The sequence below is a fragment of the Chaetura pelagica genome, unplaced genomic scaffold, assembly GCF_000747805.2.
Source record: "Chaetura pelagica isolate M959 unplaced genomic scaffold, ChaPel_1.0 scaffold115, whole genome shotgun sequence".
Classification (NCBI taxonomy): Eukaryota; Metazoa; Chordata; class Aves; order Apodiformes; family Apodidae; genus Chaetura; species Chaetura pelagica.
The window spans coordinates 5,221,015-5,246,754 of record NW_009953761.1 but is presented as its reverse complement, the minus strand read 5'-3'; the positions used below and the strand labels follow the sequence as shown (position 1 = coordinate 5,246,754).

Sequence of the window (25,740 nt, the reverse complement as noted above, 5' to 3'; positions counted from 1 at the left end):
CAGATATCGAGGAACTTAGAAATCTAAGGCTTCTAAGAAAATGTTTGGAAACACCTTCCTGACTATTTTGTTAGTGGAAGGATGGCAGAAAAATTATACAGAATATACAGTGAAGAGGTTAAAGGCTGGGGTTAAATTGCTGTAGAACATGGTTGAATTCTAGCAACTACCTTTCTGATCCATAACCTATCTAAGCTTCCAGAAGAAGATACAAAGGTGGTTGTAGTAGCTCAAGGTGTGAATTAGAATTCTAGGGACTTCAAGTTAAATTCCTAGCTCCAGAATGTATTGCCTGTGCAGAATGTAACCTATAAATTATCAGGTTTATTACTCCAGCTATAACTGGTCTGGAGATAATAAGATTTTCTCTGTTTAAAGAATTGTATTGTTTTGTTTTGTTCTGTTTTGCTTTGCCTCTGTAATACCTTTGCAATACAAAATATGTCACTACTTATCTGTAGTGCTTAGAAAGAAGCTGTGATTCCTTTTCTAGAGTCTACAAATTATGTTGCAATAGTATTAAATAGTACTAAGAACTGCCTGATGACACAAAAATCTTCAACTGAGAGATCTCAACACTGTAGCTTATTTGAAAGCTGTAACAGTTCTATTACTGAGATGCAGTTAAGTTGTGGTTCCATTGCAAAGGATTATGGCTATTTTAGTTTTTATAGTAGATACTAGAATAAAAACACTTTAGTTCTAAAATGAAGTGTAAGATGTGAAAATATTTTTATTAATAAGTTTTCTAGTTTTTGCTAAAAGGTGTTCCTTTAGATGTTCATATTTCTGCAGATACTGAACATTAGAGATCTCAAAAAAACCCCAAACAAACAAAAACCCCAAACAAACAAAAAAACAGCTAAACAAAAAAAACCCAGTAAACCAGTGTCATTGTTCTGAAAACACTATGTATCTGCTATGTGGATGTCCTGTAATATCGTTGCAAAAAAATATCTGGTTTACCTAAGAGGACTGGGGCCTTGGGTCTAGAATGAATGAATGAATGAATGAATATTTCAGTCATGAGGCAGAGCCACCACATCTACTGGTACACATACATCTGCTGTCTGTATTCTGAAGCCTCGGAAGCTTGAAGTACTTGCTATCAGGGCCAGAAAAAGCACCACAGTGAAGGCCCTAATTCTGTACCTGACCAAAATTATCAGTTCTGCACAGTGACTTTAGTTTTAATTATTCATGTGATTCCAGCTTGTCATGTTTTATCTGTTGCATGCTTTAATGATTTATAGCTTCACTGTATCTTGGGAGGAGAGGAAAAAAGTTCTGTGGACAAGCACCATGAAAATAAAATTTTACTATGATTATAAATACTTGTTTTGGTGGGTAGACTTTGGCTGGATGCCAGGTGTCCACCAAGCTGCTCTATCACTCTGCTCCTCAGCAGGACAGAGATGAGAGAAAATAAGATGGAAAATATCTCATGGGTCAACGTAAAAGCAGTTTAAAAAAGCAAAAGCAAAGGCCATGCACAGAAACAAATGAAGAAAAAAAAATAAAAAAATAAAAAAAAATAATTCTATATTTCCCGTCAGCAGGTGATGTTCAACCACTTCCAGGGCATCCAATACACATAGTGGTTGTCCCAGAGCACAAATGTCATAATAATGAATGCCCCTTCCCCCCTTCCCCTCTCCCTTCCTCTTAGCTTTTATTGCTGACCAGGCATCGTATAGTGTGGAATGTCCCTTTGGCCAATTTGGGTCAGTCATCCTGGCTATGTCCCTTTCCAAGACCTTGCCCACCCCTAGCCTACTGGGTGAGGAGGCAATTTTGGAGAGATAACTTTGGTGCTATGTAAGCACTATTCAACCATAGCCAAAACACTGCTGAGTTATCAAAACCTTTCTAACTACCAATAAAAAGAAAAGTGCTGTGAGAGCTGCTGTGGGGAAAATTAACTCGGTCTCAGCCAGACCCAATACACTGTACTTCTATTCATTTCTCTGGAAGAAAGCAGCTCTTCAAAAGTATGTTTCTCCCACTATTCCATTCTTGATGGAAAAGTTGTGGTTTCAAGAAAAGAAAAATATTCTTTGTCATTCTCAGATTGCTGTATTATTAACATCACTGAACAGAGTAATTGACAGATGTGTATAAGTTTTGCTAAAATTATTAAAAGCTCTGCAAATCATAACCTGTCAGTGTTCCCTGGGAAACAAAGACCTTTCCATCTGTTATGAGACTCTGTAAATGAATGTAATGAGTCACCTCTAAAATGACAGCTGTCATCCGTAAGATTTGAGTCTTGAAGGAAGTGCAAAAATTTAATGAAATACATATAAACCATTGATCAAAAAATATCCTTAATCTGTTAGTATTTTAGTCACCTCATTGTGGGCTGGGTGTAATAGCTTGTAATTTATCTGTGATCTCTAGTGTCTGGGTTAGGTCCAAGTCAATGGGAGATGGTTATGTTTGGTGATGTTACAGCTTTATAAGACACTGTATCCCTGCATGTATATCTGCACATTCTCTGTCACAGTTATCACAATGAATAAAATTTTATGAGGATAGTGGCACATGGTAGCAGAACATTTGAAAATTACTTCTTCTGAGTTGTGGAACCCAAATCAAACAGAAACTGAGGATGGAACTGAGATATGGTTAGGATTGATGCACTTTTGGTTCACTTGCAAAGATGGTACACCTGTACTTCCTTTCCTTTCAATATTTAAGTTGTTTCAGTAAACGTAAGTGATCTGTCACTGCTTTGCTTGTACTATTGTTTCCCCTTTCTGATATATTATCTGAACTAAAACAGGTGGAGTCATAACATTTTCTGTGAAATAAAATGCAAATTCTGCTATGCAAATGGACCATTAAGAACAGAATTAGATTAAGCAGTGGTGGTAAATCAGCAATTATACTGTTGTGCCTTTTTGTCTTTTTTCTTTTTAAGTAGCAAGACTCCGCACAAATAAAATGCAGTAAGTCTGCAACACATATTGTAGATGGCAATGATAAGCTTCACTAGAAAAGAAATCCTAGGGCTGCCAATGTGCTCTACTTAATGTACTATACATTTTACCACCATTCTGATGCAGTCTTTAAAGCTAAGGATGCTGAGCGAAGTGCTTTGAGTCAGCTGGTAACAAAGTATATTAATTAGAGCTCATAATAACTTCTGTTTTTACACAATTGTTATATAGTTGTGCATGTTATGCCAAATAAAATCCTCAGTCTGGACTGGTCGTTGTGATTAATATTTATGCTGCTGTTAGAAATGAACACGCTTTTAGCTTTGTTGATGTTGAAGATTTTCTGGATTATTTATAAAACAAAACAATAATAATAATAATAACATAACTCCCCAAAGTAAGCAAACAGGTGGATCTTCAAATACTATTCTAACTGAATTTTATCCATCTGCAAAAATGCATTCTGTGCTAACCAACACATGTATTGAACAAGGATTAGTCTTTCCTTAGACAACCACTGGACTAGCATTTTCTAGTATTCTTTACAAAAACTCAGGAGGAAAGAAATAAAGAAACTGGATGAGAAGAGCTGGCATTCACTTACAAGCTATGGGATTCAAGATTTGCCATCTGCACCTGTTGGTTCCTCATACTTGAGTGTTGTCATTGCACAGAAAATCTTCCAGGCGGGAGGTGATGTGAACAGCACCTTAGACTAGTGGAGTAACTGGTTATCAGCAGAGCTGTCTCAGGTTTACATTTCTTATTCCACAGTAAGTTTGTTTTATCTTCATGTTTTTGAACAAAAGCATTGTATTCAGACATCCTCCAATAATTCCTACTTTTCCTTCTGTTGAAGTAATATGGTGGTTCCCTGACATTTCACCCCTGCTAATGGGTTAAGAAATAGAAGGAATCAGAGGACCATGTCATAGAATGGTTTGAGTTAGAAGGGACCTTAAATATCATCTAGTTCCAACCCTTCTGCATAGGCAGTGACAACTCGCACTAGACCAGATTGCTCAAAGCCCCGTCCAACTTGGCCTTGAACACATATCCAGGGAGAGGGCATCCACAACTTCCCTGGGCAACTTGTTCCAGCATCTCACCACCCTCACAATGAAGATTTTTCTTTCTAATATCTACCCTAAATCTCCCCTCTTCCAGTTCAAAACCATTACCCCTTGGTTACATGCCCTTATAAAAAGTGCCTCCCAACTTGCCTGTAGGCCACTTCAGGTACTGGAAGGCTGCTCTACTGTCTCCCCAGAGCCTTCTCTTCTCCAGACTGAGCAACCACAACTTTAACTGAGAGTCTGCCCAAAGCATCCTATTCTCTTCCCTCCTTTATCTTGGTTCCTGCCTCCAAACACAATAACTTCTGGAGTTGCAGTGGCTTTAGGTCTTTAGCAGTCCAGGGAAGATTATAAGTGCTGGAGAATGATTTTTTTTTTATATAAGAAAAGGTGATTTATTTGGAAATAAAAGCACTGAATACACTTATTAGCATTCTACAGGCTTTATCTGAGTTTCTAGATCTTCATTCTTCTCTCCAATTTTAGTCCACTGGAACAGTGTATTTGGAAAGGAATGGTGGTGTATATACAGTCATCATCATCATTACTCAGCTGAGTAGTGGAGGAAATACTGTACATGATCGAGGCTATATTTAAAATTTATCCTGTTTTTTGTTGGGTTTTTTTTTCATCTTTTGGGTTCCTGAGCCTTTTTTGAAGACAGATACTTTTTCAAAAGTAACTGTTTGTTTCCTTTCAAAGGATTGCTGTATCTTAACATGTACAAAAAGAGTCAACTTAAATCTACCTTCTCTCCACAATGCATCCCTAAATGAGTCAACCAGACTCTCCTAAGGTGGCATCAGAACACTGAGTCTCAGAGAGCACCAGGGAGCTTGGCTCAGTTACTTAGACTGGTGCATGGAAGTGCAAAAGTTATTATGGAATCATAATTACCAACTTCTGGAGTCTCTTCCAGAAGAAGATAGCATGAAACAGGCCTAGATTCTGGATGGTATCCTTATTCTGGAGCTTCCCACTACTGCAGATTTTGAAATGTGGTTGTAGCATCAATGTTTTTAAGCAGCTTATATTGCAGTAAATTAAATAAAAAAAACAAAACAAAACACAACTTATTAAAAGTTGTTAATCTCTATTCTAAATTTCTTCTGAATCTCTATTATAAATCTCTTATAGTACAATGGTAACATAACATTATTAAAATAGTTTCACATGTATTCTTTGCTGTTATATTTACTATATTCATGTGGAATTATACAAATCCTTATTAAATGGTATAACATATTCATTTTGTTCTCAATTTAGATTGAGACACAAGGGAACAGAAAATCATTCCTATATCCAATACAGCTTTAAGCATAGAAACTCAAAGGATATTCAGATACAATTTCTCATCTGGTCTAAGACAGTCCCTAACCATGTACTCATAATGAAATACACTGTTATGAACAATATTATAGTTAGAAGATATTAAATGTACTAGTTAGTTATCCAGAATATACATATCCAATGATTTTTTCTCATAATTTCAATTTTAAAAATCTAAAAAGAAATCAGTTTCACTAAAAATGAAATATCTGTATGATTAGCTATCAAGGAAACTCCCTGATTTAGAGCTAAATAGTTTATGAAATACAAGAATCCTCTTAACAGGATCTCCCACTGAACTCACAATAGTGAAGAATTTTTTCATTAAAAGATAAGTGTTTTAATTGGGAAAAAAATGGTTTAATATACTCTAGCAACTTTAATACTATCAAATTCTAAAACAAATAATTTCAAGAAATAAAATAAGGTCTTATCTATAAATATTATGATTAATAGTTTTTTAATTACATGGTATGAAGTACCATGAAAAGTATGAACATCTTTGAAGAAAGATGAGGAGTCTGCAGTAAATTCTTTAAATGAGATAAATTTGCAATGTAAAGTATTTTAAATGTACATTAAAAAAAAAAGGTGGAGTGATGACTTGAACTAATTGTTTTTTATGAGTCGGGCGTTATCAGGAACCATCAGCAATAAATAAACCAAGACACTATGCTCTCTGCCCTGAGTCATAACATATGCATTATGGAATATACATCTCAGAAAATTCTTAGATGGCTCATTAGTTCCCTGATCCATTTCTGCATGCGCTACTGATACTAAGGTGACCAAATCAAGCTATACATACACCAGAGACCTGTCCCTTCTTTCTATCAGAGACATTTTATTTTTAGGGAGTCATTAGTAACTGAAGAAATAAGCTTTCAGCTGCTTTCATGTCTTAGACTCCATAAAGCTTAAGGATAGGGTATTTATCCCATGAGTGAGCACCCTGAAGCAGTTATACATAGTTGGCTTAAAGGAGATCTAAGAACCTCTGTTTGACAGACTGGCCACTTTCCAAATGAGAAATCAATGACTCTATTCTGGGTAAAGAAAAGCCAGGATGGTTTATGACTTCTTTTGCATATACTGTGGATCCAGCCAAGCTCTGAATTACACACAGTTGAAGACAGCAAGACAGCAACATCCCATGTCCAATGAGGCCTTCAGCAGCATAAGGTACATTCTGGCAGGACTCTGCACAGACAGTAGCTTGCTAGATTTTGGAATTCAGCCTGTAGAAAGACAAATATATGTAGCAGGAAAAAAGGAAGAAAACAATAGGGGTTTTCTGTGGCTAGGATAGCCAGCTAATTAGATGCAGACTGGTTTTGTTTCTGGCAAAAAGACTTGCAGAAAACATGCAATGAGCAAAAGGTAAATCTTCCTGCAGGACTAGCACGTACCTTCATAATATGTATAGTATTCAGAAAAAACTTAAATTCTATTTCACTGTCAAAAGCAATGCATATTTACTTAATTACTGGTAAAAAAAAAAAAAACTCTGAAGAAAAAAAAAAAGCAAACCAAACCTCCAAAACCAAAAACAAGAACAAAAAAAAAAATCCAGTTTGGAGGCGTTAAACTATTTTTTGTGTCATTCTCAATCACACAGGAGCAGACAGAAAGGACCACATGCTCTGAGGGACTGATCATTGTGCTCAAACAGAAAAAAAAAAAGAAAAAAAAAGAGATTAACAAAATTGTTTAAGTATAACAACAAACTCAGACAACCAGACATGGAAGTTAGTCATATTTTTCCTCACAATTTGTCATGTTGTTCACAGCAAGATGAAAAAAAAAAAAATAATAAAAAAAAAATCTCTATTACTCAGGCTCTTATGAAAGATATATTAAAAACAAAACAAAACAAAACAAAACAAAATAAAAAAACAACCCAAAGCCCTTTACATTTTCCAGACATTTTTCTTGTATACTCAAATGCTTTGATCTTTCATGTTGGGCTGACAGTCTTTGAGAACTTATACCCTCATTTAAAATGCTTTTGGTGAACTTACACCACTGTACTAAACCAAACTGTCCTTTATTCAGCTCTGTTTCTATAAGCAAATAACAGCCTGTAGGGATTCAGCACATCAGCTGCTTAAAAGATAAACCTACCCAGCTTGATGAAATCTCTTTACCACCTTCCTGTTGAGAGAAAACGGTTACACATTTCTAATAAATGAAGCAAGAACTGTCATTTTTTTGGCAAACTGATAACTAGCTGTAACAGCCGCATTGCCACAAGTTGGTTTTCCAAAGTAATTACCATCAGGCTCCCTGTGGTATGCAGTGTTTAACACATTTCTTCTGTGTTAATGAATGCAAAAGCAGGCAACACCACTATTAGTAATTGCTTTTTATTCGTAGTCCTCATTTTCCAGATAGGTCACATTAAACACAGCCATTAAACAATAGCGGTTGAGATAATCCATACAATGTATGCTGCTTTTTTTTGTTGGGTTTCTTTTGTCATTCACCAGTCATTGGTGCAACTTTGAGCCATATGGGGAGACAGGGGCTGATAAATGTGAATGCCAACCTGCATCACAACCGGGCCAGAGAAGTAAAAAACCTTAATCAGGTTCATTCAATTACACTTCAAATCAACAAATCTTGATAGCCAAAACTCCCATTTGAATTAATGCAATAATAATCACTGCCTGATGTCAAAAAAAGTGATTAAACAATAATGAGTGGGCATATATTATGCTAGGCTTCAGACACCTTCTTGACCTCAGCAGTTTCCCTTCCAATGGACAGCAATCAACTTGAAAGTTTGCTTGAATGATGTACCCTGCTTCAATATGAGCAATGCTTGACTATTAGGACTAACCTGGACTGGGAAAACCCAATATTCTCAAGTGGTAAATCCCAGTTCAGGAGAATCTCTTTCCTGATTAATACACTAAGAAAAGAAAACAAAACCAAACAAAACACTACAGAAAAAAAAAAAAAAAAAAAAAAAAAAATTGAGTCCTGAATTGATTGGCCAATTGTTTAAGGAACTCCCAGTTGCTGTCTTTCATTAATAAAAAATACTATATAGAAGGCCTTTTTAGTTTTTCACAGTGTACAGTACAATTTTATTAGTTACTTGAATTGTCTCCCTTAATTCAGCCTTTCTTTTTATAATCATATGACAGATATTTTATTTCAGTCTTATAAAACATGTACATAAGGAATGAGAGAAATAAACAATAAATTTTATCTTTCGTTGATGCCTCTTTCTCCAGAGATACCATAGAGAAAAAATGCTTTTAAAATTTGTGTATAGCACTTTCTTTACACACAATCAAGATAATTTTGACAGAACCAGCAAAACTCACATTGTATAAATTTTACTGGTTTATTTGTTCGTTATGTATCCATTCTAAATTGTGAAACAGATTTTTTTAACTTGGGATATCCTTATTGGAAGTAGTATGCCAAAGGTCCACAACAAAAGGCAGTAGTCAGCCAAATTAAATAAAAGCAAGATTTCCTAAACTCCTCTATAAAGCTGTGAGTCATGAATTCTGAATTACCTCAGAGTGGTAAATAAATAATCACTACTAAATACAGATAATGTGTTAAACAGCTAAAGCTAGTAAATCACTAGTGACAGAGAGCCTTAAGGTAAATTCCTCTTAACATTGGCACAGCCCTTTCTCAGAATGTTGTGGCTTTATGTCTTCAGAAACATACAATGAATTGTACAATTGGTTACTCAGTGCTAAAATAATTTATAAAATACACAAATCTCCATCACTTGACTGCATTTACATATTGGCTTAGATTTTGCTGAATAATGGATCTCACTGGCAGAGCTAAAGACTTGGTGCACAAACATTGAAGTGATAGGCACCACGGAAATACATATAAGAGACTGATCAAACAATAAGAAATCCTCTCCACTATGGAATTTCAAGCTATCAAGCTATCAAGCAAAACCAATCTTGGGGTCTCCTGGCCAAAGAAAAAATAATAATTATATAACACAGACAACACCACATTTTAGATACATAAATTGTCCAAAACATGGAGAGTAGCTTGATAAAACATGTACAAGATCCTTTTTTTTTTTCTTTTTTTTTTTTTCTTTTTTTTACATGTAATTGTGGACTTTTTTCACAGGAGGAGCTAAAAACAAACTGTCATAATGGTTGTCTCCCAAAGACAATTCATTGTAGGACTGACTAGCAAAAATCACCATTTAACAGCAATCCCAACATCAAAACAGGCTGTTGGATCATCTTTCTCTGTTGAACTGATGAAAACTATGGCTTTCTTGGATTTGAGATTGCCAGCCTCTTTTATATATGTTTGTATAGTACAGATTAAATGTAATAAACTTTTTACAGCATTTTTTAAACAATGCACCATAGTAGTATTTTCAACAGAGTATCTAAAGTATATAAGGGACAAATCCTGAGCTAAAAATTTTAGTCTGCTTCTTTTTGTTCTGTGCAAGTTTATTTTCAATTTAGGTTGTTTTTTATTATCCATCTGAAGGCAATTTTGAATTCTTCAAATGCAATAAAAATATCCTTTGAAATAAATAAAAAATACAAACTATATCCCAAATTATGCTGCAAACACTTTTCAGAAAAAAAAATGAAAACCACATTAAAAACACCCCCCCAGAAAAAACAGTGCATATCTAGAGCTGCAGTGAGCAATTGCACATGCTAATGAATCAGACAAAATACTGTCTGTGCGACAAGGGCACTGACATGTTTTTGGCTCTATGACCTTAATAGCAAAACTTTCAAAATGGTGGCATCTCTTAAGAAGTCAAATACCCTACATTAAACAGGCTGGCTGCATGTGTTTGGGGAAAAAACAAAACTAAAAACGAAGTACAACCAAGGAGGTTCTGGATGTTGGTTCAAGTGTAGTTTTTGTTACTAAACATGGGTTTGCAATAGAAGCTACTACAAGGATTTGCACATAAACATGACTGATGGATGTACTTGTAGGCCATTTGGTTAGCTCCATCAGCTCACTCAAACACATTTTGAACAGATTATGTACTGCAGTACTTTGTAGACCATACATTAAACAAGAGACTTTGCTCTGAGGCGCTGCTTCCCACAATCCATGGGGAAAAGGAAGCAGGAAAAAACAAAACTCATAGAGTTCGACAGCTACTGAGGCAACACTTGCCATTTACAATATAAGCCCAAATATTTTTGCAACACAACTATATATTAATTTAATAAAATACACAATATAGCTCTTATACACTCAACAATTTGGCTCATATGCACTGAATCTGCAATAAATCAATAAAAAATATGTCATTTGATGTAAACACACTGAATCTTCTTACATTTCCACATTTAAATGATAATGTGATTTTTGTGGATGTCTAAGACAGTTTCACTTTCCTGAGCTATTTTAGTGTCCACAAATGAATAAAAAAGTGTTAATAATGTTAATTTATTTTGTGTATTACCCTTAAAGGTAACTTTTTTTTTTTTTTTTCAAACTTTTATATGCTTAATTTGTTTTAAAACTTACCACTAACTATTTATAGTTTTGTTGGACACTAAAATGCTAAATAGATATTAAAATCTTGTTTCTTCTTTTTTATCAAGTGAATCAGCTATGTGTGTGCAGAACAAGATGGACTATATAATTTTACATTTAACCTTAATATGATATGAAGCGTTTTACTAATGATCAGGATATGTTTTGTTGAATAATGATCTGGAATGTTGTGTTTTTTTATTTGTTTTCTTGTTTTGTTTTGTGTTGTTTTTTTTGTTTGTTTTGTTTTGCTTTGTTTTTCCTATTTGTGGCAGATAACTTTGTACATAAATGTTTACCACAAATGAATGTTAATGTTTGGTGTCACTTGGACTACTACAAGAACTCTTTTTATGACTTTCAGTAGAAGCCTGTGGTGACTGCTGGAAATCCACCACAGATCAGAATTATTCAACCCTGTTTTTCTTGGGGTTTATACGTAAACAGTAAAGTCAGCATCAGCTATTGAGGACAGTCTTAAAGTATCGGACGTATTTCCATTCCACCTTTCTCACACCTTCCTATCAGATTGTCAAAATGGCACCATCTTTCCTTCTTTCATTTTGTTCTTAGTGTACTTGACTCTGTCCTAATGAAAGTTTGGTCAAAATGAAACCAGTGTTATCTGTCAAAAAGAAAGAGCAGTGAAAAGAACATACTTGTGGGCACTTCAGATGTTCACTAAAAGCCTTAAAGCAGCATTGGTCTTCCTTCACTCCTGTGAATCTGTTACAACCAGGGGATTGATTGATTGATTGATTTACTTTTAATCAGCAGAAGAGGAATGCAACTGCCATCCTGTCCTTATTTTCCCCCTCACTTTCTGACGGTCACAGGGTCATTTCCCCGACAGTCCTGCAAGAGCTTGTCTATTTCTCTCACAACTTCCTCGGCATCCACCGACTCCCTGCCTAGATCCCGGGCTGAACGGTCTAACTGCTCCAGAACAGAGTCCATCTCACTTGAGTCTCGGCTCACTCGGGAATGCACATCTGCAAAGGCCCTAGCCATCTGATCTGACGCAATGAAGGGAGCGTCTTTTGACTGTTTACTGGGCGATAGATACTGACTGTCAGTTGACAAGTACTGGCTGCTTGATTCAGCCAAGGCTCCTGATTTCACTTCACAACCATCCAGTGGTCCTTTTGTTGAGGTGCAAGGCTCAATGCATGTCTTGGTTGGGCTGCTCGATGCTGAGGGAACCTCCTGAAGCAGAGGACTCAGGGCACGTTTGGCTTTTAAGTAAGGTTTAACATTGGCAATGAGAATAGTGTGCTCTCTCTTGTCTTTCCCAAATGTACAAAAAGTCTTTTTCCCAGTGGGATTCACAGTTTCGTATGTCTCAGTCTCAACATTAGCTTCAACTGTGGGTACAAAGAGATTTGTGCGATAATCTGCATTCTCAGCCTGACTGGCTGCAGGGAACTGTGGCATCCAACACCTGTCAGAATGACCAAGCACTCTGCATTCATCTGTGCAGTTAACACATTCTTCTTGCTCTGTAAAAGAAAGGAGAAAGAGAAAAACTCTAATTATAAGTGGATTTATTTAAACTAATGGATAGGCTGTGATCAACATGGGATGGCTTTACTTGACATCTGGTTTCTTAATTATGGAGAAAAAGGAGAAGCTGTAATTAAAATATTTCAGAAGGATTGCATAAACCTGCTAGTTGAGACAAAAGATTTATTTAACTCTGTTCTCTAGGCATTAAAGCATTCACACAGCCCAATGGAAGTATAAAGGGGTCATTAGAGAACAATTCTCAGTGGAATTGAACTTCATCTGTAAACTAATCTGCTGTAGAAATCTGTTAGACTTTGTTTTGTAAAACTCATCCTAGAAAAGAGTGAACAGTACTTAGGGAACTCAGAAGGCTTTATCAGGATTAATTTTTCAAATCAAATAACTGAGCAATGACTGCCTTTCTGGAAATACAAACACAGCAAGCTGGCTTTTCATTCTTGTCACCTCTGTTTCATTCATAATTGTTATGTTGTGTGACAGTCACAATATAAAAAGGTTTTCTTAAAAAGCCCACTTTTCCTGCTAAGAACAGAGAACTAGAATTTTCCATCAGTATGCATTAAATATAGGCTTGTCAAAAAGTGCATACTGCAATTTTATTAGACATGAGTATGGATCGTGCAATCAGTTTTCCCCTTTTTTGATTTGATGCAAGTAAGTGAAAATGGATTCGCTCAATATCTACAATTTGGAAGAATGACAACGTGTGACACAGTATTTGAACTGATAATGTTTTCAGATAGGATTTCTATATTCTTATTTCTTCCAAAGAATACAGTTAAATAAGATTTTTTTATTATTATTATTTTTTATTCACTGTATTTTTAGAACATACAATTTGGTACTTCCTGTTCTACAAATCAAAGACACAAAGAAAACTTTCTGCTTTAAAACCTTAGCTTGTCTGTCATGTTACACTAATAGAATACATTTGGGCCACCATTTAACATTTTAGAATTACATTAATGACTCTAACCCCATGTCAGAGATAATGAAAATTCCAGAAATACACCTTAAAACTGTTTTTTAGAAAAACATAACTCTGAAGTTGCTCTATTTTATTTTTTCTCAGTACTATCTAGTCAATACTGATAGAATAAATCCTTTTACATTTTCTAGTTTTTGGTTAGTTATACACTGCTCTTCAGCTAGTTGGCATTTTCTTCCGCAAAATGGGTTCAAATACTAATTTGAGGAATTTAGTTTTTAAAAAATGCCTGGAATCCAATTAGACAAAAAACTGAATATATCTTTAAATTTAAGGATGAAACAAACACGCACACACACAGACATGCACAACAGATTTTCAGAAAAGCAGAAAAAACTTGTTGATCCAAAGATAGAGAAAAAATAAGTGATCAACATCTTTCCAAATCAGAAAAGAAATTCCTAATAATCTTATAGTATCACCACCACATTCATGGACAGTTGAAGAAACCTGACAGAAAGAATAGCAAAGGTGATTATGAGAATACAATGGTGTAAACAGCTTTAACTGCTAACATTTCTAAAAAGACATGAATATGTATTACTTCAATTTAAATAAAATTGTGCTATGTCACAATGATTAGTTGAATCAGGGTGAGATAACTTACTCAGAAATTACACTTTTTAATGATACAGTTCTGTGAAAAAGTGTCATTATGCATGCTACCTTCCTTGAAGATTTTAAAATATAAGACTGGTGAAAGCACTAAAAAATAACAAAAGAAAGACAAAACGAGGTACAGGGAGAGAAGAACACAGTGATTTTTGAGTAAGAGCGTGCAACAGAAAGGCTTTAAATATAAAATTCATAGAGGTAAGTCAGCTGCCCCTCTGTGCCTGATAAGATCATGGGACACATCTTCCTGGAAGATAAATCAAAACCTATGGAAGACAGGGAGGTGATTAGAGACAAACAACAGAGCTTCACTATAGGCAGATTGTGTTCGACTAATGTAGTGACCATTGATGATGGTGACTACATCAGTGAACAAAAGAAGAGACACCAATGTCATCTACATGGACTTTCATAAGGCTCTTGTTACTGTCCCCCCACAATATTCTTCCTGCTAAATTGGAGAGATATGGATTTGATAGACAGACTGTTGGATGGATAAGGAAATGGCTGGATGGCTGTGTCCAAAGAGTTACAGTCAATGGCTCAATGTTGAAGTGGAAACCAGTAATGAGTAGTGTTCCTCAAGGGTCCACACTGGGACTAATATTATTTAGTATATGCATCAATGATTTAGACAGTAGGATTGAATGCACTCTTATCAGGTTTGCAGATTACAAAAAACTGAGTGGTGCAGTTTGCAGGGAAGGAATGTCACCCAGAGAGGCCTTGACAGTCTTCAGGAGTTGGCCTATGCAAACCTTATGAAATTCAACAAGAACAGAAAAATTGGACAAGAGCATGCAATGTGCACTCATAGCCGAGAAAGCCAATTGTATCCTGAACTGCATACACTGAAAGCCGATAGCTTTAGATTGTACATGAGGAAGAGACTCCTTAATGTGAGGGTCATAAGACACTCAAGTTTCCCGAAGAAGTTGTGGATGCACCAGTACTGGAAAATTTCAAAGTCAAGTCGGAAGGGACTTCGTGCAATCTGATCTAGTCAAAGATTATTTCTGCTCATGGCAGGGAGCCTGAACTAAATAATTTTTAAACATCCCTTCCAACTCAAACCACTCTATGATTCTATGACCTGTAAGCAAAGCTAGCTACATGCTGGGTTTAGTGTACAATAATAATTAGAATTATCAAAATGAAAAGCAAGAATAAAACACAAACCCAACTCTGGACTGTAATACAGTCACAGAACTGGGAAGAGTTTAAGGAAGAGATTTGAGTTTGTGGTGTTTGATTTTACTTCACTTGAAAGAGCTGACGCTGATACACATAAATGTAGACACAACGTATGAGGTGACGATTGTTTAATGAAAACACTAATAAAGGACATTGCTATACACCTCATTCCAACTATTAGTTCACCTCCACTAAAGTTCTGTGTACCTAGTTTTTCGGAGCTTCTACAGCATTAAACAGACACTGCTTAAAACAGCCAAATGAAACTGCTTGTTCTCAAAAAAAATAAATTAAAAAAAAAATTAAACTCCAAAGATAAACCAAATCAAAATACTCTAAAAGGCACATGGGGCATTGGAGAAGAAGGTTACAAGCTTCCACAGAATGGACAATAGATAGAGCTAGCCAGGTTTTATTACAATTTATCACAGAAGTCCAGGAGAAATAAAGAAAAAATGTCCCAAGTGCAAACATTTCAATGTTAATTCCAGAGCTTTAGATATTGCAAATGCTTCCTATTAATTAATTTTATTCTTCTTCTCTTCCTCCTAATCCTAAAGAGTAGATTTGTGGTAATCTTAGCCTCTTGCATTAAAAGTGAACCTATATAGTAAGGAGTAATAATAAGTGTTGTGTTTAGATTTTTCTCTAAGCATTTATTTTTCTCTTATATGGAATTCATGACAATTCTGAGTAAAAGTTATCTGGCACTTTTTAAAGTTTCTCTAATCAATTTTCCAACTAGCTGTTTTAATTTTTTTAAGTTTAACTTTTTTATCAGTTTTTGTAAATAATTATGGTCCCTTTTTAAACAAAAGAAGAAAATAGAAACATGCTGCATGTTAGCTACCATAAAATGCTCGGACCTGCACAATCAATGGACCAACACTTCTCTCTGCCACTTTCTCTCTTTTCAATTGCTCCATCAAAGCAGAATTTCTCTTTGCTCCTTCCTTTCTAACAGAAAAAAAAAAAAAAAAAGAAAAAAAAAAGAAAGAAAAAAAGAAAGAAAGAAAAAGAGTAGCATTTCCTGCAAAAAAATTTCTAAACATTATTTAATGTGTCAAGAGCTCACAGTAGATTGGGAGGCTGTCAGTGAACAGACTTGGGAAGATTTCAATACATTGCAGCCTATATAATTAAACCACAAAAAGACCAGTGGTAGAAGGGAAATGCTTCCTGCATTTCAGGTAGTAGTTCGCAGTCACACTATCTTAAGTTACGTTAAATAAATATTTATATACCATTTTCTGCTATCTAAATTGATAACATATATATGTATATGAAATACAAAACTGGGAAATTCTATTATGAGATTAACTATTATCCTAAAACTCAAATGAACTGTATTTGTTTTGGTTTGTTTTTTAAAATATATTCCCTGAGCAGAGATTAAAATTAAATACTTTATATGGAACATAAAGATCAGAGAATCAGAGAAATATAGAGTCATAGAATGGTTTGGGTTGGAAAGGACCTAGAAGATCATCTAGTTCCAACCTCCCTGTCATGGGCAGGGCCACATCCCACTAGACCAGGATGCTCAAAGCCCCATCCAGTATCCACATCCACAGCTTCCCTGGGCAACCTGTTCCAGTGCCTCACCACCCTCACAGTTAAGAATTTCTTCCTAATATCTAAATCTACCCTCTTCCAGTTTGAAACCATTCCCTCTCTTCCTATCACTACATGTCCTTGTAAAACATCCCTCCCCGGAGTTCCTTAGCCACTGTAATTAAGTTAACTACGCTAGGTTTTCAGTACTGTGCCAAAAACTGTGCTTTGAGATTTACAAGACTGATTAAGTTGATTTCTTATAACCAAGCTACATTCTAAGATTTTAAGTTCTTAGCTCTTATACACATCCATTCACATACACTGGGTATGAGGATAACTCTTACACAGTATTTACATTATTCATTACTGCCAATAAAAATACAAAATTTGCTGGCAGTCTCTAAGTTTTATATATATATAATATAGCATATATATGTTCTATATATCTTCCTTCCCCTTCTCATTTCCTGCATTTGCTAAAGCAGTTTTTATACTTGGATTCATACTCCCAGTATTGACTAACTTTCCATTTCTCCTCCCTGGGCATCCTAGCAGTGACTGAATTAAATATGAAGCCAAAAAAAGAAGTATAAAATACCAAACGACCTTGAAGTGAAAACCACCTTCTTTGAATGAGTTTTGGGCTCTGGTCTTGAAAATCTGTGTCTTTTCACTTCACTCCTTTATGTCACATCATAAGAAACGGATTTTGAGTATTGATTATCATGCATTATATGCTGCTCGTGTCACCATTAGCCTGTAATTTTGACTGCTACAGCTAGCAGACAGTGAAGAAAATCGAACAGGCACTTTTGTACTAGCAGCAGAAGCTATAAACATGTAGTGAACTATCACCACCAAGGGCCAAATTAGTATATATAAAAAATATAATAAATTCAAAGGTAAATTTATACATATATATGTGTATATATATATATATATGTAAAATAGGTCATACATTGTGCTATACAGCAAGATGTGGTGCTAGAGTGATATGCACCATCGGTCTTTATATCAGTACTTTTCTCCCCCCTGTTGAAAATAAACCCTTAACAATGCAAGTGTGTACAATAAACAGAAGCTGCCTAGAGGTTTTCCTAACCCTCTGGAGCTTTAAGGATAAACAGTCAGAAGTGTTTTATGCACTTAGGGAAGAACATACACTAAAATAGAACTGCTAAATTATCAGCCATAGAAAAAAACAAACAAAAACGAAACAAGCTATCTGGAAACAGTCAACTAGATAGGAAATGTGTACTGGATAGAAATTGAAGATGGTGTAGGAGGAAAGTAATCCTGACAACATATAAAATGTTATCCAAAATATGTATTTTGGTGCAACATAAAATGTATCTTACACATTTTACCCTGTTTTACAGATGAGCTATGTTTAACATTTGCCTTTTGTAGCAAGCTTAAAGAAAAAGATACTTTTGTTGTGCTATCTTTAATCTCCTATGCTTCCCTCAAAAATTTTGTTAATAAAATTAAATATCGGTACAGGTTTCACTCTAAATATATTACAGTATAAAGTTAATAATGCTTTAGATAGCTGGCTCCTTTCAATGGCTAAAACTGAGATCTCTTATTTTGACTTACTAATTATATTAAATTTGCATAATGATAACAAAGAAGAATTGCAAGAACTGTTTGTTGTTTTTTTTTAAAGCAGTGACTCAGTGTAACCAAACTGAATTAATAAATACAGCATTTTTTTCTAATTTAATTGGACCTTAATTATTTAAATTACATATACATACACAAAGCAGAAAAGCAAATGAAAAGTAAACAATCTGTGTACATAAAACATCAGCATACAAATATTTTTGTTTATTACATTAAATACTATAAGATGAGGAACACTATACTCTGTATCAAAGTCCTCCACATAATGTAATAGTAAAAGTCCAGCAAATTATATTTATAATATGTGTAATATATATAATATATATTCACAAGTCTGGACTTATACCTAGTGCTAAACCTAGAGCTAGAAATCATATTCCTCACAAATCCTTTAAAAGATGTTATCAAATTGTTTTATAAGATTTGACCTGGTAAACAATAATTCAAATGTATTATTTTCTAAGAACTCTACTAAGAAAAATGTTAAAAAATATATTTGTATTACCATTTGTTCACTGATGAAAGAAGAATAGGGCTAGATAAGTACACTAATACCACCAAATATTTTAAAATGTCAGTACTTTTTAAAATATTTTTGTTAGTTTGTTTTCCTAGGAACTGTTAGTCCATCTTTCAGATATGTTACTTATTTACTCTTCCCACCCCCCCCCGCCCCGTTTCAACAGGTGATGCCTAGTTTTTGCTATTGCATAAACACCTCTTCTAATTGACTTGTTTTGTTGGGTTTTTTTCTTCTTTTCTATAAATATGGGTGCTAAAAAATAACCAGTAGTTGTCAGGGATAGCTCATTGGCTGACTCATTTGACTGGAATGGCTACCAACAGCTCTAAATGTAAAACACACTAGTGAACCCATTCCAAAATGTATATAATATTTTTTTCACATTACAAAAAAAAAGATCTGACTTTGAATGCATGCATGGAGCTCACACTAGCTTCCCTAAGAGACAGATTTATTTCACATTTATTTTGTGATTTTGTGATAATTATTTAAAATATGTCCATTTAGACTTCACCTAATAAAGAAAAAGCATGTAGAGTCCTTTCTAGCTTTTATTTCTTTGGTCTAATCACAAATACTCTATGTAAAAAAAACACCAGTAATTGCTGCAGACCACCAAATTAGGTATGTTTTATATGTTTTAATACCTTAAATAGACATGAAAATCTGTATTTTCTGTATGTATGTGTAGACAGATGGACAATAAGTGGCATCTAATGCCTAATAGAGAATAACTCTGCCTTTCAGAACTTCAGAACTTCCTGTAATATGACAAAAAAATCTCCTAGAATTAATATGAAATGATGTCTTTCTATCTTTTTCAGTTGAGGCAAGCAATTGCCTTTCCTAAAGAACTGCAGACTGTAAGCAGGTATTTATTAAAGAAGGAAAAAAAAAAGGGCTGCTTTGACAGGTCCTAAACACTGGGGCTATATGACACTTCTGATGAGAACAATCAGCTAAAGCACTACTTCTGTGGCTGAATTTCTCTTTAATTACAATTGATTTTGACATAAATGAGTAGAGGTAAACAAATACTTCTATACACATGCTTGCTGTTATTACACAGAGCTGTCTCCAGTCTGAGTATTTATATTGGTTTGTCTGTTTAAAGGCTTCCTTCAGTTAAGCAAAGCAATTACGTAGCTCAGATTAGCAAAACGACTGGCAGTAAAATGAGAATGGACTGCCACTTTTTTAAACCTCTTGGATCTTGTTGTCTTTTCCTGATAAGGGGAGGTTTAGATTGGATATTAGGAAAAATTTATTCTTTGAAAGGGTTGTCAAGCATTGGATCAGGCTGTCCAGGGAAGTGGCTGAGTGGTTAAGTCACCATCCCTAGAGGTATTTAAAAGACATATACATATGGTGATTAGGGACAGTTTATTGGTGGACTTGGTAGTGTTAGGGTAACAGTTGGACTAGATGATCTTAAAGGTCTTTTTCTAACCTAAGTGACTCTACGATTCCATATTATAACTGCAAGCATCTGAGGTCTATAATCCTTATACAGAGCTTCCATGGTTTGGGCTTGTATTTAAGTTTTTTGTTTGCTTTTTTTTCTGGACACAGGATAAGGAGAATATATATATTTTTTAATTGATATGACATAAAACGCAAAAGCAATAAAAAGCTGGTGGGACTATGGATTTAATTCTAGTTCACATTTGTCCCAATCCATAAATATTGGAGAAAGATTGCAGGATTATATGGCGCACTAGAGAACATTTAACATTTTTCTTACAGAAGTATGCTTTAAATTAATCTTTATGATTTAATGGCAATCACATGTTTTTATTTAAAGACAGCGTAAGTGTAAGAAAACATTACTGTTACCTGAAAATTTTCCATCCTCACAGCGGGCTGGTCCACAGATCCCAACAATGGGTCTTTGGCCTCTGCCTTGCTGTTCTGGAGGCAAATCAGACCTGTGAGTCACAGACAGGATAGGCTCTGCTTCCAAAATTCACAATGTCAAAACTTTCACAGCAGAAAAACAATTTATATCTGTGGCCCTGGCACAGCTCACAGCTCTTGAAATTTTTCACTATGCTTCTCAAAGGTACAAACACAGACTTTTATAGTTGGCAATGAACTGAAAATGCTGAAAATGTCTGACTAGGAAAAAGTGTGTCTCATTTCTTTCTATCAGAGGAGAAAGATGAGAGACTGAGAATGGACACCTAGTTTTGGGTTCCAACATTTGTCTGTAAGTCAGACTGGCACCTGCTGTAATTTGCAGTAAAAAGACCATATGACAGCCATAGAAAGGTATTTTGGCCTCTTCCCCATCCCACAGTAAAAAAACCTCTTCTTAGTACAGTGCTAGCTATGCCAGTCCTACACTTAGCTGAGAAGCTATAAAGAAACTTTAGTAATCTAACATATTAATAGTTTAAAATAGTAAATCTTTGTTGCAGAGTCCAAAAGGTGTTTCCTGGAAAAGAAGAGAAGCAAAACTGTAGCAATTAACAGAAGAGAAAAGACTTGTGGATCTGCTGGAAGGAACATTTTTAACGTAACACATTTTTCTACTCTTGATCAAGGCAGTTCCACACATTTACAGTAGAATTGTTTCAGTACTGGCATCTAAAAATGCTATAACTCTTAAATATGAAACTTAACTGAACTTGTGTAATCATGTGAAGAATTAGCATTATATTCATACAATTTTAAATTATTTTTATTGTTAGCTATTCATAATTATAATATCAATATTTTTCATGTATAATTTGTAATACTTAGTAAATACTAACACTGTCTCTTGTACTGTGTCATTGTTTAGGAATCCAGTCATTAACTAGGCCCATTGTGCACCATCCTATGCAAATATTAATAGATCATACAGTTAGAGACAAGAGGTAACAAGTGATTATGACTAACAAAAGTAATGAATGGGAAGGAAAGACACTAATGAAAATATAATCATGCTGTTGACATTTCCTGAAAATACCAATATAAAAGCTCTATAATTTAAAGAAGCTAAACCCATCTGTCATACCATCAAGCCACCAACAATTAGCTATATATTACACCACTGAGCCTTCCTCACCAGTTGCCAGTGATCTCAATATACAAATCTTTAATTAGAAGGCACAGATTTTGCCTTTGCAAAGGCAAAAGAAGGCCAAAGATTATGCTTTGTAAGCTTGTCTCAAATTTCAGTATGACAACTTGTTTAGAGACGTTGACTGACGAGGGTGCTGCTGAGGAGAGAAACAAGACAGGCTTCTGAAGAGATTTGTGTCTATGTCCTTTTGATGTTTTTGTTTACATCATGACTATAGGTAGACTCTCTTGAATGGAAACCTGCCAGGTCTTGTATAGGAGCATGATTTTGCCCAAAGAAGAATTAATGCAGTAAAGCTTTTCAAATACTATCTGTTTCCCTTTATGAAGTCTCACAAAAAATATCTAAAGTCTGTATGAATGCTGAACCATTCAAAATGACTACTTGGGTGGAAAAAAAGTAGTTTACTCCACAAACCTGTCAGCATTCCTGGATTTACATTAAAAATCTCTTTTACCAAACACAATGAGTCCATGTCTGTTTTATACTGACAGATGGAAAAGCCCACTGGGTATCATGCTCTGATTCAAAAGGTTGATGTTTTATGGTGGTCATAAAACTTGGATTTCATGGGAGGTACAATGCATTTGACAGATCAGGAGGAAGAACACTTTTCATGACGTTGCTCTTAGAAAAACTCTGAAACTGAGCAAGTATCTTAAGGAACTGTCACTTGAACATACACATACAGAAATATATTCTTAAGAAAAAGGAAATTATTTAAGAGTTTCATATAGAGTCTCCCCTATGCTATGATAAGTAGCATATTCATTATTGTTTGATTAGATGGTGCCCTAGACTATTGTTTAGCAGATAGCTGGTATTATGTTATATTACCACCTTCAAAATAGATTTGCAGAATGGAATTATCCTTCTGCTTGTTTATTAAGAACCCAGATTCTCTTAGGAATTTGAGTTTCATAATGTTATCCTACATAGCTTTCTACCTGAATAGTGCTCCAATTAGATAAATCAGAAAGAATAATTAGGGATGCATTCTTGAAATCTGACTTTCTAAATATAATTAGCTTGACAAAAATAATTTTAGACATAAGCAGGTTAAATACCATATTTTCAGGTTCTTCATGAACTGTAAATGAATTTCTGAAAGAAACTTACTAAGGCTGACTTCAGAATATTCACATTTTCCTTTCCCCAGATCTTTCACCAAAACCTTAAGTTCCATATCATTTTATTATATTTCAAGAATCAAGAAGATTATAATTATTAACAACACTAACCCAGAAAATCTCTCCTCCTAGTTATTTTATTTGCAGCAGATGAGTTATTCAACTGAGAATCACCTTTTTACTTGCATCTTTGCATTTGTTATAGCTTCTGCTTTCATATTAATGTTAAATTGGTTTCATCCTGGCTCAAACCAGGACAACTGTGATGTGACAAAACATATGTTTAAGAAAGACTGGTTAATTTAGGAACTATTTTAAAGATGGTGTCATGTGTTCATTTTTTTCACTAGTACCTTCATTTTTTAAGCTTGCTAACTGTGTGTCTGGTCTCTAGCAACCCATCATCCAAGACATTCTTATAGAAAGTCCTGGAGATAGACATAAAGTCTAGTTACAAATATCATCACCAAGTAAGATGCAGTCTGAGTAATTTCTCTTAGACGTGCCCTCAGCTTACTCATCTGACCACCCTACAAAGGAAACCCAACAGTGAGGCATTAGATAATTTAAACACTGCTCTGGCGAAGCAAGTTAAAGATGTAGCTGCTAACTTTAAAGCTGCTGAGGGATTCAGAATGTCAGTGTCAATCTATTGACTTCCTTTAAGAAAATCTTTACACTGTAGAGATAATGAAGATACTACACTCTTAAAAATAGGGCAGACATGCAGTAAAACCTTGTCTAGACAGAAATCACAACCAACTCTCTCAACTTTAAAGAGATTTTTCCATTTATTGGAACTTATCACTATAATATTTACTTAATTTACAGTTTCAAATATGCTTTCCACCATGACTTGATTTTAATTGGTGTCTCTTCTCTCAGACTTTTTGCTCTATTGGAAAGAAAAGGCAAGAGACCTGTACATTTATTATTGGCTTGAATTGTTAGTATCACAGATCACAAGAAGCAGAGAAAACTAAACCCCAATATCTACTGCATGTTCTGTTTTGTTTTTTGTTGTTGTTGTTGTTTTTTTGTTGTTTGTTTGTTTTTTATAAAGCCTCTGGTTTTCATAATAAAAATGTAGCTTTGCTTTGTTTTTCTTTAAGAAAAAGAATTCTTTTAATTTCCAAGGAGACAGAAATGGTGTGTGAATTATCATATCTGAATTATCATATCTGAAAGCAGTCTGACCTTGAATAAATTCTGTGAGGAATCAAGGTAAGAAAAAATTGTCTTATGGGAATTTTTTTTTTTATTATTTTATTTTTTTAAAATGCCACCTGTTATAGCATATGCATGGTATATATCCCACTTCTCAGGTATCTAAGAAGCAGTTTAGCAGAGCTCTAAACTTATTTGTAAGCTCTCAAGTGACTCTTTGCAGTTCCAGCTGAAGATGGATACAAGGCAGCTAATTTGCTACCACCAAGGGAAAATGTTATAACATAAAAACATTCCCTCCCTTAGCTTCAAAACTGTCGAGAGCCTAGGGAGCTTGACTATTTGTAGAGTTGATACTATGCATATGCTTCCTCTGTAACTGTTACATGCATACATCTGGCATCTGTCTCTGTGTTAAACAGATTTAATTGTCCCTAGCATTACTATGTAAAAACCCTCTAACCTACATAGTTAATTTTAAAGAAATAAATGAAAGTATAGATGTGATTTTGTAGGAAATGTTGCTTTATTGGCAAGATCTGCAATGAGCTCTGCACTATGGCTATCAGCAAAATATTTTAGCTCTGCCTTCTGAATAACTTTGTAGATTATGCCCTTTTCTTAGCATAACATTTGGTACTTAATATAGTCTTATTATTAAATTTTGTTATTATAACTGGAATTCCCGTTTCCACATATTCTCCTTCCCTCACCCCCCCACCCTGACCTTTATTGTTGATCCTACCTCTTTTATACACACCATAGATGGACTGATTCTGAAGATATGTAATTTATTTTTCTTCAGGTGAAATTAGGGGTACTGTACATGTTAGTACATTATTCAGCTTATTGTTGCAAGCAAAGTCAAGACTCAGGCAAAGCACTTGATTTCAGATTTCAATGTATTGTGAAAAGATCAAAAAGCATGGCAAATCCTGTTCTTTGGTTAGGTAGACCATGCAGAACAGTAATATTCTAAAAGATGGAGGCAGCTGCATATAACTAAATTGAAGGCCTTTTGAAGTTATATTAACCTTTGTCTCAATGTTTATCACAAACCCCCTTTCCCCAGCAAAGAAAAAAAAAACAATTTCTAGCCAGAAAAACGCACAGAAATTAGTTCTTTCTGTAACGGGATGATTTAAAAATGCTGGTGATTTGACATCTGATGTAATTCATACGAGCAAAAATGAAATGCTCAAGGTGCTTTTTTTACTAAGATTTATTTCTTTGAGCAGGGCTGTAAGGCTTAGTCTTTCCTAGGGCAACTGTAAGTCCATTTAGTATTCTGTGGAAAAGGTATTCTTACAGCTAAGGTCTTCTGAAGATCCTGGTTTCCTCCTGACATGTGCACTTATTCCTACTAAGCAGGAATAGAGGCCATAGCTTTTTCAACCCTTCAGTTTAAGCTTTACCACCCTGCAACATGGAAGCAAACCATATAATCTGAGGAAGGGCTCTTGTCATCCAAGAAAC

The 25,740-nt window shown here is 34.8% G+C and overlaps 1 protein-coding gene across 1 annotated transcript in view; it reads right to left on the bottom strand.

Moving 5' to 3' along the window:
- Positions 1–11,133: 11,133 nt before the first annotated feature.
- The window catches only part of PCDH17 (protocadherin 17), a 92,559-nt gene continuing 77,952 nt past the window's right edge, over positions 11,134–25,740 (bottom strand). Inside the window, exon 5 of the mRNA XM_010000861.1 lies at positions 11,134–12,366. Coding sequence (XP_009999163.1) covers positions 11,684–12,366 — 683 coding nt within the window. The 3' untranslated portion in view covers positions 11,134–11,683. The remainder of the gene's footprint in view (positions 12,367–25,740) is intronic.